General features: G+C 43.5%; 1 protein-coding gene across 1 annotated transcript in view; it reads left to right on the top strand.

Annotated features, from left to right (window-relative positions):
• Positions 1-13,828, top strand: part of AKAP9 (A-kinase anchoring protein 9) — a 189,301-nt gene extending 175,473 nt beyond the window's left edge. The window contains exons 43-51 of the mRNA XM_044678911.1: positions 198-412; positions 775-883; positions 1,439-1,621; positions 4,136-4,336; positions 8,784-9,016; positions 10,971-11,056; positions 12,060-12,189; positions 12,608-12,747; positions 13,277-13,828. Coding sequence (XP_044534846.1) covers positions 198-412; positions 775-883; positions 1,439-1,621; positions 4,136-4,336; positions 8,784-9,016; positions 10,971-11,056; positions 12,060-12,189; positions 12,608-12,747; positions 13,277-13,323 — 1,344 coding nt within the window. The 3' untranslated portion in view covers positions 13,324-13,828. The remainder of the gene's footprint in view (positions 1-197; positions 413-774; positions 884-1,438; positions 1,622-4,135; positions 4,337-8,783; positions 9,017-10,970; positions 11,057-12,059; positions 12,190-12,607; positions 12,748-13,276) is intronic.
• The last annotated feature ends 265 nt before the right edge of the window (positions 13,829-14,093 follow it).

Raw genomic sequence — 14,093 nt, 5'->3', positions numbered from 1 at the left:
ATGGGCATAAATTTTTTTTTATTAAATGCTGGATAATATCTGAAAATAGTGAAGGCCACTGTAGCCAAACTACTTAAATTCTTAATTAGAAGTTTATTTAAAATGATGGGAAACTCCTTTAGCATTTACTTAAGAAGAAAACTTAAGTTATATACAGTAATGAATTATCTTCTTGGTCTTTTCATCCAAATTTTCAGCCAACCACATGGGATTCATGCAGTGATCGAACAAGAAATTGGGTCCTCCAGCAGAAAATTGAAGGAACTGAGGAAAAAGAATCAAGTTATCCCCCACTGATTGAGATGAATGGGGATGGAACAATTGAGGATATTCACAAACCAGAGACCATTAGACAAAAACTGCAGATCATATCATCAAAACTACAACAGCTGGCTCACAAAGCCTCTAGCAGGTTAGATAAAATCTTGACTTTTCCAAGAATTTTTAAACTCAAAAAAGTCAGATACTATTGCTTATTAAGATCCAACAATATAAAATTCACCATTTTACATTGTCATATTTGAATTGTGAAGTATTTTTTACTCATCCAAAATGACCTTTTTTTTTTTCAACAAACTCTACTTTAATAATATGACTTATATTAGGCTTTTAGAAATGTAGTATAACTAAAAACACATTATGTAAGGCTTCAGCTTAGAGAGAAAGCTTGAGAAGGGAGTATTATGTGAAGAAGAGTTTGTTTTGGTTGTCATATTTACAGTTTAACACTCCAGTCTACAGAATTAAACCATGAATTTGCTTGTTTCATTATAGGTTACAGTTTGAAGCAGCAGATGATGAAGATCTTATTTGGGTCCAGAAAAATATTGATCACATTCTTTTACAATTACAAAAGTTTACTGGATTATCCCAGCAAGGGGAGGTGAGAAATTTTTTAGCCATTTACAAAATACATAGAATTTAGTTTTGTCAAGAAATTTAGGGATCCTCTGAAAGTAGCAATGTACATCCCTGAGCACTTTTATCTTTTGATGTTTTATACATATATATATATATATACATATATATATATATTACCTCTCAAGGTTTCTTCTAACAGGACAGCAAAAATTTGCAGGATAACCTTGCTTTGCCACTTAAATCTTTGCTTCTCATCCCTTGCTATCCTGCTAGGGGATAGCATTTGGAGATTTGTGAGCATGGGAAGAGGAAGAAGGTGAAATTCAAAGTAATTTATTTTGTTATTTATTACTGAATCACTTTAAAAGTTTGGTTTGAAATAATTATGAAAGAAACTAGTGTTCTCTCTTTTTCATGACCAGGAATAATTATGGGCAGTTCTCTTCATCCATGTGTGTGTGTGTGTGTGTATTGCAGTAAGACATTAAACTCCTCCCAAGAATATGATCAAATATATTTTTGTTACTATTTTAAAATTTTGTTGATCTGATTTCATGTCATTTTTTTTCCTTTCTAGGCCACTTTAGTATCACCAGGCCTTTCTTGTAGCTCATTGACAGAAAGATTACTAAGACAAAATGCTGAGCTAACAGGACATATCAGCCAGCTGACTGAGGAAAAGAATGATTTGAGAAATGTGGTGATGAAGCTGGAGGAGGAGATCAGGTGGTTTCGGCAGACAGGACCTCGTGGAGACTATGTATGTCCTTTATCAGTGTCTATTTATTTAGAAACACTCTAAGTCGTGCTTTCTGATGGCATGTTAAGCGTCTTTGCCTTCCTCTTACATCATTTAGGCAGAGGTGGTAGTTTGGTGTTTTGAGTTTTGAGTGATTTCATCAGTGGGGATTTTCCGATGGGCCCACTCTCTGTACCGTCCAGTATGTCAGAGTTGTGTGGCTGGGAGCTGCCATCATGAGGATGAGGCGCAGGCCAGCTGTGGCTGCACATGCTGCTGCCTTCTCTCTACTGGACTCTCCTCTCATCATCTTCCCCTGATGCCTCATCTCCTCCCAGGAAAACATAAATTCCTTGAGGACAGGGATTCTCTTTCTTTCAGCTTGTATTTGTGTTCCTGGTGCTCCCTCTGGTGCCTGGCACCTAGGCCAGCAGCTAGCCTCCTCCTTAGTGTACGTCATCTAATGCTCTAGGGGAAGGGCTTGCCAAGCCCTCTTGGGATGCTCATTTCCCTCTGGGGTCTACCTGAACCCAGATCTCACCTGTGGCTCCAAGAAATGTAGCAGGCACAGCAGCTGTGCCCTGATGAAATCATCAGGGAGTTGACAGGTGTCTGCCCCAGGCATGTGCAGACTTCTGGCAGGATGGTCAAATGAGGACATTGTATACTAATGGCCATGAACACAGCTGAAGCAGGTGCTGTGGAGCACTTTAGAGCTTGGTCAGACATGAAAGATATTGCCAAGGTCATCTCCTGCCATCACCAATTCTCCTGACTTCTGCCTTACCACTGGACTTCAATAACTAGAAGAGAGAATGAAGCTGATGAGTTTGTGCAATGCTGCTTCACTTAGATACAATTCATGGAAAAAGTCAAGACATCACCCCGTGTTGCTATTGGTGCTCTTTGAAATAAAGGGCCAACAATATAATTGTTTTGCACATAAGGAAAAAAATGAAGCTCCTGAACAAAGCATCTTATAGATATCTGGAAATTCTTTTTTTTTTTTTTAATGAAAACAGTAAAGAAAACTAACATAAAATGTTCATTTAAACAGTAATGTTTTAAGCAGATAAGACTAAAAAGTCAACCTGACTTTAATAGTACATGCTAACAAACCTCCTAAGATTTAGAAAATCATTTGAGATAACTATGAGATGTATATAAACAGCAAAAAGTAGAACCAGTTTAAATAAAGCTTGACAAGGGATCCAACTAAGCAGAGTAATCCCAAGGATGAAAAAGATGAAAAAGAACATGCATAACCAACAGAAGGCAAGATCTACAAAGATAACAGTTTTCTATAACAACCTGTTTTCTAAGATAGAGATGCCTCATTTGAGTTCTAATTTCCTAATGCCAGAAGTGCTTGTGGAGAAAGTCGAAATGAGACAGAAAAGAGCAAAGGCAGAAACAGCAGTTGAATTGGACAAAATGCCTGTAGAAGAAATTTATGCAAGAGACACCTCAACTCCAATCAAGAAGATATTTGAAGGCAGAGCAAGATATCAAAAATTGACCTTCTAAAAGCAGTATTTTATTAAGGCACTATACCAAGAAGGAAAATGCATGAAGGATGCAGGTAGTTCTGAGAGTAATTAAAGCTTTCTATAGTTATGCTTCAAAATGCTCTAAATCACTATTAATTAGAGAAATGCAAATTAAAACAACTCTGAAGTACCTCCCAACACCTATCAGATTGGGTATCAGAACAGAAAAGGAAAATGATAAAACTTGGATAGAATATGAGAAAGTTGAGATATGAATGTACTGTTGAGGGAGATATGAACTCAGTCATTCTGGAGAGCAGTTTGGACCTATGCCCAAAGGACTAAAAAATTGTACATATCTTATGACCCCATAATACCATTACAACATTTATATTCCAGAGAGATAAAAAATAAAAAGAGGAAGGACCTATAAATGCAAAAATATTTAAAGCAGCTCTTTTGGGGGGGCAAAGAATTGGAAAGTGAGGGAATACTCTTCAATTGGGGAAAGGCTGAATAAGCTATAGTATATGATTGAAATGAAATGCTATTGTGCTATAAGAAATAGCAGATAGGAAGAACTCAGAAAAACCTGGAAAGACTTAACATGAACTGAAGCTGACTGAAATAAGCAGAACCAGTAGAACATTGTACACAGTGAGAAGAATACTATGTAATGAATTACTGTGATTAACAGCCATTCCCAGCAATACAGTAAACCAAAACTATCTCAAAGGACTCATGATAAAAAATGTCATCTGCTTCCAGAGAAAAAGAACTGGTAGAGTCTGAATCTGGACCAAAGCAAACTTTTTTCATTTTAAAAAATTTGTTTTTCCATTGGAGTTTCCATCCACAAAAGGATTAATGCAAGAAAAATGTTTTACATGATTTCACATGTGAGAGTGTTTACCATATCAAGGGTGATGGGGAAGACAAAGGAGAGGAAGGGGGAGAGAATTAGAGATAAAAACTCACTTAACGAAAAGCTATCTAATATGAACAACAGTGTAAAAATAAGCTAATAGATTTGTTCTCTCTACAGTCTTCTCGACATTCATTCAATCGTGGTACTAACATTGAGGCTGTGATAGCTTCTGAGAAAGAAATTTGGAATCGAGAAAAGCTAGCTCTCCAGAAGTCCCTGAGACAGGCTGAAGCTGAGGTTTGCAGATTGAAGGCTGAACTGAGGAATGAAGCTTTGTTGCAAGACTTGAATCCCAACTCAGAAAGCGCAGCTTTAAAGGTAAATTTGTTGGGGTTTTTGATGCTCAGTGCTCAGATCCTGTCCCTCTGTGACTTAGCTTCATCAGCAATCCTTTCTCAAGGATCTTCATTTGCTCCCTATCTATCTACTCAGTTCTTCCCCTTGGTATACAAACATGTTTAGGTCTTCTCTAATACTAAATACAAACCAAAAAACCTTCCTTTTGACTCCTTTAAGATATTATCCTATATCAAACTTCCCACCAGTGTTCAGAAGTCTACAAACAGGAGCCTATGCATACTGTTTCTGTTTCTTTACTCCCTGCCTTCAAAAAAGCCTTTTCCAAGATCAATAATAACTTTATTATTAAATCCAATGCCCTTTTTTCCATCCTTAACATTATGACCTCCTTCACAGGGTTTGTTGGATAAAAGGGGGTTTGTCACCTTGAAAATACTACCAAAATGTGTGGCTTTTTACTGTTATTACAACAATTAATGTCCTTCCTGATACCTCCTGACACTGTAATCTTACCATTCTCTTCCTGCCTCACAGAATCTCAAAAGGCATCTAACAATGCAGAGTTGAATAAGAAACCTCTATTAAAATTTTATAGCTGAGAACTGTCCTGATAAATACTTATTTCACAAGATAGTCCATTCCACTTATATTTTTTCTCTGATTTTTTAGAAAGTTGTTTCTTAAAGTAATTCTAACTCTACTTTTTTTTTAACTTCCACTCATTGCTTCTCTTACTGCCCTCTATGGCAAAAGAGAACATATCTAATCCCTCCTCCATGACAATTCTTCAGCTATCTTAAAGCATCTGTCATGTCTTCCCCAAATCTTCTTTTTTCAACCTAAATGGCCTCGATTCCTTCATCTAAGCTTCATATGGTATGGTCTCCAAGGCTTCCTCATTCTGGTCATCATCCTCTGGACACTTTCCAGCTGATCAATGTCCATACCAAAATGTAGCATCCCTAAGGGTGTGTAGCCAAGCCCAAGCCCAGTGACACCACCACCTCCTTAGTCCTGTAATGTGGGGGCTCTTCTTTCCTGATGTAGCCTAAAATGCTGTTAGCTTTTTGGCCAGCCATATCACACTGTTAACTTTGACTAGACTTTCCCACATATTTTGTAGATCAACTACTTTCTAGCCATGTCTCCTCCACTGTGTACTTAGGCTATTTTTTTAACTCATGTAGGTTTTTACATTTGTCCCTATTAAATTCCATTATATTGTGGCCAGCCTAACAGTTTTGTTTGTTCAGGTATTTTTGGATCCTGTCCAGAGGACAGGACTCTGTAATCTAATGATAATTATCCCTCCTGTGTTTGTCTTTTGCATATTTGACGGGCATGCCATTGTTGCCTTAATCCAAGCTCTTGATAAAGACATCAACAAGAATAGGACCAAACATTACACTAGAGATCTTTGATGACATCCAACCTGTTCATGAATATTGTGAGGTCTATTGAGCCTTTCATGTAGTTATCAATCTGTGTAACATGAAAGACTTTGGCCAAGGCTTTGCTGAAAATCTGGGCATAGCATTCCCCTGATTTACAAGACCACATGAAAAAAGGAAGTTAGATTAGCATGGCATCCTTGATGTGGATGGAGCCAGGCAAGATTTTTGGGATCATAAATTCCTTTTCTGTAAGTCCACTAACTATCCTTTCAATAAGCTATTTTAGAATTTTGCCAAAAATTAATGTCTACCTTAGTCAGTAGTTTGTAGAGCCTTCTACATTTTCTCTCCTCTAGTCATTCCATCAATAAGCATTTGTTAAAAAGCCTCTCCATAATGTCAGCACTGTGCCAGGTGCTAGAGAGATAGATAAAAGTGAAATGGGCCTCAGCATCACATCCCACTCTCCACAGTTTTTCAGATTTCACCTACAGTGGCTCAGCAATAACATCCATCCATCAGTTGCTTCAGGACTGTGGGCTAGAGTTTGTTCCAGAACTAGTGGCTCAAACTCCTCAAGGAGTGAAAGTGTTCTCTCACTGGGAGCCTTCTTTCCTTGGAACAGTTTTTGTTCTTTCCTGATGATCTTCCCAAAGATCATTCTCCTTGGAGCAAAAATGGGCACAAATTATGAGTTGATCAGTTCTGCCTTCTAATCATTATCTGTCATCATCATTCTACACACTCAAGTAGTGGTCTCATCCTTTCTTTGCACATCCTCTTTTCTTTCACTGATGTTAAAAAAAAAAACCAAGCTATTTAGTTTTCCCTACTAGCTTTAACCAGTGAGAGACACTGGGTGGTGATGATTTGTATTCATCCTCTCTTGAATACCTTTGCTTCCATTTTCTGTTTCTGCCTTTTTTTTTTTAATTTGGTGAAAAAATTCTTAGCAAAACCACATTGGTATGATCTGTATGGACAACTTCCTTTTTTTTCCCCCCCTTGTCTTTTTCCTAAGAATTTTGTTCTTAAAAGTTTCTCATCCTTTCTGTGGCTGACTTCTTTGATATTACATTAGGCCAAACCAGCCTGCTTATCCTTTCTCTTGAACCCTTTGAAATCTACAAAATCTGAAGTGTCTTTTTTTCCTCTCATTTACTACAAATTCTAAGACAGAATCTTCACTTCTCCCCCAGGATTCCCTTGGTTTCCACCATAGGAACCAGTTCCTCCTGGGAGAATTAAGGCCAGAATGGAAGTTGTTCTTGCTGGGTCCTTTACCTTTTGAAGGTTGAATTTGTAATTAAAGTGAATGAAGAAATGAGTAGCTGTTCTGTTTTTGTCAAAGAGAGAACTTTAGCAGATATCCAAGTAATTGAAGGCACCTATCACTTCTTTGTTATGCCTCTGAGCCAGGCATGGGATCTGTTTCCAGACTCCTTATCTGTGTCCTCTTTCAGTGTAAGTGGTCTATAGTGTACCCAATAACAATATCAGTTCCATTTCATGTACCCTTTTTAATTTACCCAAATACTCTCCACTATGTTTCCCCTTATCACTGGTTCCTGGATTTTTTCACAAAATATACCTTCTTAATATACACTGCTCTTCCATTCCTCACCCTCATCTCTATCCTTTATATCCTTTTTGAATAAGATAGATGCAATTCACTGTCACAGACTAGTCCTGTATCCTGTCCTCCAATATTCCAATAATCCCTTTGAGGTAAAATTTGCTTCTTTGTATTAAGATTTTTAGTTGACATTGCTGGTTACCAACAATTTGTCAATTAATGGTAGATATCTGAGGCCATAGTTTAATTGCTGACACCTTTCTTGCATTTCCTGTGAATTACTGGCTGTTTATCTGCTGCTCTGCTTTCTTCCCTGTAGCTTTTTTCTGACTAGTTTATATATTTGAACAATTTTCTTGCTCCCTTTTCCTTTTCAGTTTAAGGTCTGATTAGATTTGCAAAGCTCCTTGCAGATTGTTTTACTAGTTCCTGGTGTGGACCTATTGTCCCTGGGTTCCCCGCCTCCCCATAGAACATGCACACAATTGAGCTGGATTCCACTCCCCAGCTTCCAGTTCCCCCAAGTGTCAGTGTTGGGCTGCTCCTCTCCTCGAGGTGTGCTTGCACCAGACTGCTCCTCTCACTCCCAGTTCTTCCAGTGCTATCATTTGTGTGGTGGGTTTAGCCAGCCTCTGCCATCTTGCATCCCCACAGCCCTTAAGGTACTCCACATTCCTGCTCAGGAGCCCAACGTTTCTATTTTTTAAGCACTGGTCCCAGAATCCAAATTGTATACTCGGAAACCAACTTATTAATCAGTTGTTAAATTACCTTCCTTCTCTGTCTCCTTTGCCAGAACCTATCTGCTTTCTGTTTCTTAAATCTGGATGATTCTGTAGACTCTCTGTACATCATCTCCCTTATTGTATCCTGTCTCCAGTCTGTCCTTCACACTTTTGCCCGAGCACTGCTCTAATGATGTCCCTCACCTGTTCAAAAACCTACAGTGCCTAAAAATAAAGTGTAACTCCCGATCCAGGTCTTCAGAGCCTCCAGTAATCTGGCCATCACCACCTGTACAGCTTGCTCGCCCTTTGGTAGTCTGTGTGATCTCCATCCCATGTTCTCCTCCTGCTCTCACTTGCCCCAAACTTTTGCTCATGCCCTTTATGTGCCTGGAACAGCCTTTCCTTCAGGACACAACCCAGATGGAACCTAATCTGTCTAATGACAGTAAAAGTCATTAGAATTTGTACATTATCTCATTTGATCTCTATGACAGCCTTCCAAGTTAGTACTAGAGGCAGCATCCCCATTTTACAGATCTGTTAACACAGGTGAGGGAAGGGCCCTCCTCAGCTGCGGTCCAGCTGTGGTCCAGCTGTGCTTGGGAGGTGGTGGTCAAACTTCACAGGTCGCCCCTGTCTGCAAGCTCAGCCCTCCCTTTCCACCATTAGATTGTAAACTTCCTTCTCCAGAGTTGACACTATCCCCGCAGTTTACAAGAATGCTTTATGCAATTCATTAATAGTTTTTCTTCCTTCTTTACATTTAGAGAATTTATGGTAAATATTTGAGAGCAGAAAGTTTTCGGAAAGCTCTCATCTATCAGAAGAACTACCTGCTGCTATTACTAGGTGGGTTCCAAGAATGTGAAGATGCCACTCTGGCCCTCATTGCCCGAATGGGTGGACAGCCATCCTGTACAGACCTAACCGTCATCACAAACCAGTCCAAAGGCTTCACCAGGTTTCGGTCGGCCGTTAGAGTTTCTATTGCAATTTCAAGGTAAGGAGCTTCAAAAGAAAAGAAATTGCATCAAGTCTCAGAAAGCAGAAGCATTTAGAGTTAAGTCTGTCCTTTTCCTTGCCGAGTATTCATTCCCTCTTAATATTTGCCACCCCTAATGCTGATATTCTTTCCTTCTGGGTTTTCCTGCCTATGTCTAGTAGTGCCTCTCGTTGGTTCTTGTGATTATAGCGTGCCCGCTTTGTGAGGTGTCCTTGCTAAAATGACCTTGTGAACTAATGTGCTCCTCACCCCCTGCCCCCCGATGTCCGTGCTGCCTCCGAGCCCAGAATGGAATGGCGACTTCCCGGTGGGGAACACCCTTCTCTGGGCTGGCTGTCCCCAAGGGCTCAAGGGCTTGGCCTGGGCTCACACCAGGAGTGTTCCACAGCCAGGCCTCCAGCCCTCAAGGCCAGCTCTCTGTCTTGTGGCCACGATGCTTTTCTGAATGCCTCTGAGAAAGAAGCAGCAGCAAGAGCAGGTCCATGGGACAGAGGCCCAAGAGGTCTGACAGCACATGAAAGCCTGAATCCTTTAAATTTCAAGAAATGTAATTGTTCTTGGCTAAGAGCTCTTCTATTCCAGTAGGGCAACGGTCGGCAACCTTTTTGGCTTTGAGAGCCATAAACTCCTGTGGAAGGAGGAGGATGGAGGCTGAAGACGCTGGAATATGGGGCGGGGGCTGAAGGGCCCCCTGGGGCACATCCTGGGGCTCTGGCCGGACTGGCAGGTCGGGAGGTGGAGCCAGATATGGCTGGAGAGCCGTATGTTGCCGACCCCTGCAGGAGAGCCTCCTTGTGGCCAAAACTCACATGGAGAAGCCCCCTCCTTCCTCTCTCCCTCTTCCCAGGGGCTCCTGTGGTTCATGAGTTGGTTTTCTCCTTGTGCCAGGCTCTTCTTTTCTTTCTGATCTTCTATCTTAGTATTAATACCAAGTATCAGTTCCAAGGCAGAAGAGCAATGAGGGCTAGGCAGTGGGGGTTGAGGGACTTCCCATATCACACAGCTAGGAGCTGCAGCCAAATTTGAACCCAGGACCTCTCATCTCTAGGCCTGGCTCACTATCTACTGTGCTGTCCTGCCAAGCTATTTCCTAAAGGAGTTTTACTCCTTTTAAACTTTTATAGCCATGCCTAGACCTCTTCTAAGGGTTCTGCTATTTCCTCCTTATCCAGACTTTTTTAAAGTTATTTTGAACATAACAAAAAAGCTGTAATAAAAAGAATGCTGGAATGGGACTACGGATACTGTAATGTAGGCCCAGCTGGACTCAATAACCTTGGGGGGGGAGAGGGGGGAGCTGATCTTGCTCTTCTGTATAAAATAGAAACTTTATTCCTAAATCTCTACCTCTAAAATTGTATGATTTTTTAAAAAAGTTTTCAACAGAATAATTGTTTCTTCAGAATCACTATTCTCTATTTGATTCAGCTAGCTCTGGTCTATTAAGGCTGAAAAGGGACTTTCATTTAGTCCAACTCCCTCATTTTGTAGATGATGGTTGAGGAGCCCAAAAAGTTTAAGTAATTTGCCTAATTCTGGTACTCTTTCTTTCATTGCTTCTCCTTCTTTGCTTTTCCTCTCACCTCTGTTCCCTTTTCCCATTTTCTTCCTCTTTCACTCTTATCTACTTTCTGATTAATAGTCAGGAAAAAACAACTAAATTTTTTCTGCTCATGGAAAAAGAATGTCAGATAGTGGGTGTTGGAGATGTCAGCCGGGGAGGCCACGTGCCAATGATCTGGGCCCCTTTGTTGTCTCTGCAGAAATTTCTATAAGCCAATGAACATGTGTGCAAATAAATTCTAGGCTACATTAGGTGTAAATACTGAAACTTATGACTACTTATTTTAAAGGTCCTTAACATTTTTGTATACTAAGTTTCTGTTGAAGCCATCTTTTTCCTGGTTTTCAGCCTGACATTTATATTTAATTTTTTTTCTAACTTTTTTAGAATGAAGTTCCTAGTTCGCAGATGGCATCGGGTCACGGGTTCTTGTTCCATTAGTATTAATAGGGATGGCTTTGGACAGAATCCAGGTAAAAACTAAATAAGCTTCCTTGTGGTTCTTCCCTATTATTCTCACAAATCTGATGACTGTCTTAAGACTGAGTTCTTGAAACTTGCAGCAGAGGTTTTGGCAGATGAAAGGGCTGCCCAACCAGGGATGCGCAGAAAGGAGGAAGGACTCGGGGGGGCTGCTCTCCCCCAAGCGTTGGGAGGCTCTTTGTGGCGCGGGAAGAGTCGCCATGTTCTGTCGGGCCGCACAGGGCCTGCCCGAGAGTGATGGCCAGGAGCCAGACAGGCAGAGTCGGCTCCATGTCAGGAAGAGCCTCCCCGCGTGAAAGCTGCCCAGAAGCGCGGCAGCCCCCGAGCTCGAGGACGGCGTCTGTCCCCAGCAGCGCGGGCCCATGGCGGCCTCTTCTGGGGCAGTTTAGGGGGCTCCCCTGCGCCGTAGCGGCTGCTCGCTGAGCCCAGGCCACGTTCCGCGTTCCTCCTCGGGCTGACCCCGACGTCGTCCCTGGCACCTCGGCAGAAGTCTTTTAGGCCAGAAATGTCCTCATCCTGTGAAAGCGTGAGAAGGAGCGAAAACGTAGCAGCCTTTCAGAGGAGGCTGGCCCGGGCGAGGCCGAGGAAGTGGCCTGCAGCCAAAAGCTCTGCCAAGCCAGAGCCTGGTGGGGGGAAGCGTGGAGCCTGGGAGCTGGAGACCCCGAGGGCGAGGCCTGTCTTGTGGGCTCCGGAGGAAACATGCACGGGGGCCGCGGGGGGCCTGGAGACGGGAGGGCCTGGGTTCAAATGTGGCCTCAGACACTTCCCCCCATTGCCCAGCCAATAATTGCATCCATTCTAAGATGGAAGCTAAGCATCTTCTTAATGCATTTGAAAGCCAGAAAATGGTTATTTCACGGCTGCTCCACATTCATAATTAAAGAGAAAGAAGAGCTCTTTCAGGCACAGTGGAAGCTTTGGCCACTTTGGCTTATAAAAATTTTTAATCCATTCTGTTTTTTTCTATGCAAGGTACATTTTGGGTCACGTTAGGCACAGACAAGGCGGACCCATTTTACCACTCGCCTGGTGGCCTGGAGCTGTGTGGAGAACAGAGACAGTCCTCCTACCGGTCCCGCTCCGACTTGGACTGCCCCAGGTCTCCTGTACACTTCCAGCCCAGGTAAGAGGGGGAAGGCGGGCCGGAGACCATTGAGTTCCCCCTTTGTAACCGAGAAGACGGACCTCGGGGCTTGCAGAGACCCCTCTTGTGCCTTAGCAGCCGCCAGGACGCCTCTGAGTCAGAAGGAGCCTGAACACGGCGCCGCCTTCTGGAGACGCCGCAGCTCCCTCTCCCCGCCGAGCCCTCCTCCGGGCCGTGGTCTGGGCCTCTGCGGCCCGCGAAGTATCTGCGTGGCTCCTCCTCAAACACGCGTGACCCGCATTGACGGCCGAGGCTCGGGACGGAGCACGAGCGGGGCGGCAGGGCGCGGGCCGGCCTCGGGGGCCTTCCCGGCACCTCCCGGCCTTTTCGTTTCCGTTTTCCATAGTGCTGTGTCTGTGGCGCTCTGCAGGCTTTTGTTCTGGCTTTTCCCTGGCAGGTACCAAAGCGCCCCGGCTGACTTGAACCCCGGCTCCCTGGCCTGCTCTCAGCTTCAGAATTACGACCCCGACAGAGCTCTGACAGACTACATCCACCGTCTGGAAGCCCTGCAGAGGCGGCTCGGCAGCGTCCAGTCCGGTATGGCAGCCTCTTCTGTCTGCCCCACCTGGGAGGGCCCCAGGCTTTAGAGGGGGCTCGGCCAGAGCGGCCGGAGAGGCAGACACGCTGCCTGGCAGCCCTCTTCGGGCCTGGGCCAAGCACAGGGGTCTGCCAGTGTGGCGGGAGGGAGGGAGACCTCCTGGGGGGGGAGCTCAGGGTGTGGCCACAGAAGCACATTTAGCAAAGCCTCCTGGTCCGTGAGGCCCCCCCAGCTATGTGACCCTTCTGCGTGCTGGGCAGCGCCGGCCTCTTGAGAAGCCTCTCGCTGGCGCCCACGCAGACGAGAGCTCGGGCTCCTGGCCTCGGCCCGCTCTGCGCTGGACGGAATGACCCCAGCGGGGCCAGGTGGGGCTCTGGACAGACTTGGGAGTCCGGAAAGCCCACGTTTGAACGGACCCTTCAAAGGGAAGCTTGTAGCATGCTTTGCACACCTCGGGGTGCTCGCCGGGTCAGGGCGTGGGAGCTGCCTCCTCCCCTGGCCCTGCCTGATCTCTCTGTCCTTTCTCAGGGTCAGCCGCGTTGTCCACTCAGTTTCATGCTGGCATGAGAAGATAATCCTTTGAACGGCGTCATCGCTTGTAATAATCGCCTTTTGTAAATGGACGCATCTTTTGTGCTTTTGTATCGTGTATATTTAACGGGACCAACGCAGACACAGCTCGACGATTGTATACGAAGCCCTGCCGACCCATCGGAGCAAACTGGAATTTATGTATATAAGCACTGTGTGTTCGTGCACAACAATCCCTAAATGACGTGTACATGTATATTTGTGGAATGCTAATTTAAACGATTAACTTATGGAAGACTTGTGTATTTATCAAAGGGATGAAGAGATAAAACTTTTGCATATTCTTACCGATGAATGTGTAGCTCTGGGGGTCCTGTGCTTTTCTCACATGACTACTTAAGTTACATGATTCTGCCCTAATATATTTGCTACTGGCAGTGCAGACAGAACATATCACTTGTAGAGACCTATTTTTGTAATGGTAGAAGTTTTGAATTTTATTGGGGGTATTTTGTCAAAGTACTGAAATAAAAAACAAGTTCATTTTAATCGTGTTCTTTAAGCCATTTTTGACTTTGACTTCATCCGGCGCCACCTTGTGACTGACTTCAAAGTATTTGTTTGAATAGAATCTGGCAGTCCAGGCTGGGAGAAACCTTATTCCGGCCAAGCTACACCTTCCCCAGAAGTCAACTCTTGTGAGCTCTTTGAGGGATGAACTTCACAGTCGGGCAAATTAAGGCTGCTTTTTAAAATAACTATTTGGTAGGTGATTTAGACATCTGTACATTGAACACACAAACACATTTGTTCT

Source organism: Gracilinanus agilis, chromosome 5 (assembly GCF_016433145.1).
Source record: "Gracilinanus agilis isolate LMUSP501 chromosome 5, AgileGrace, whole genome shotgun sequence".
Lineage (NCBI taxonomy): Eukaryota > Metazoa > Chordata > Mammalia > Didelphimorphia > Didelphidae > Gracilinanus > Gracilinanus agilis.
The sequence above is the reverse complement of the archived record's forward strand: the minus strand, read 5'-3'. Positions and strand labels throughout refer to the sequence as shown.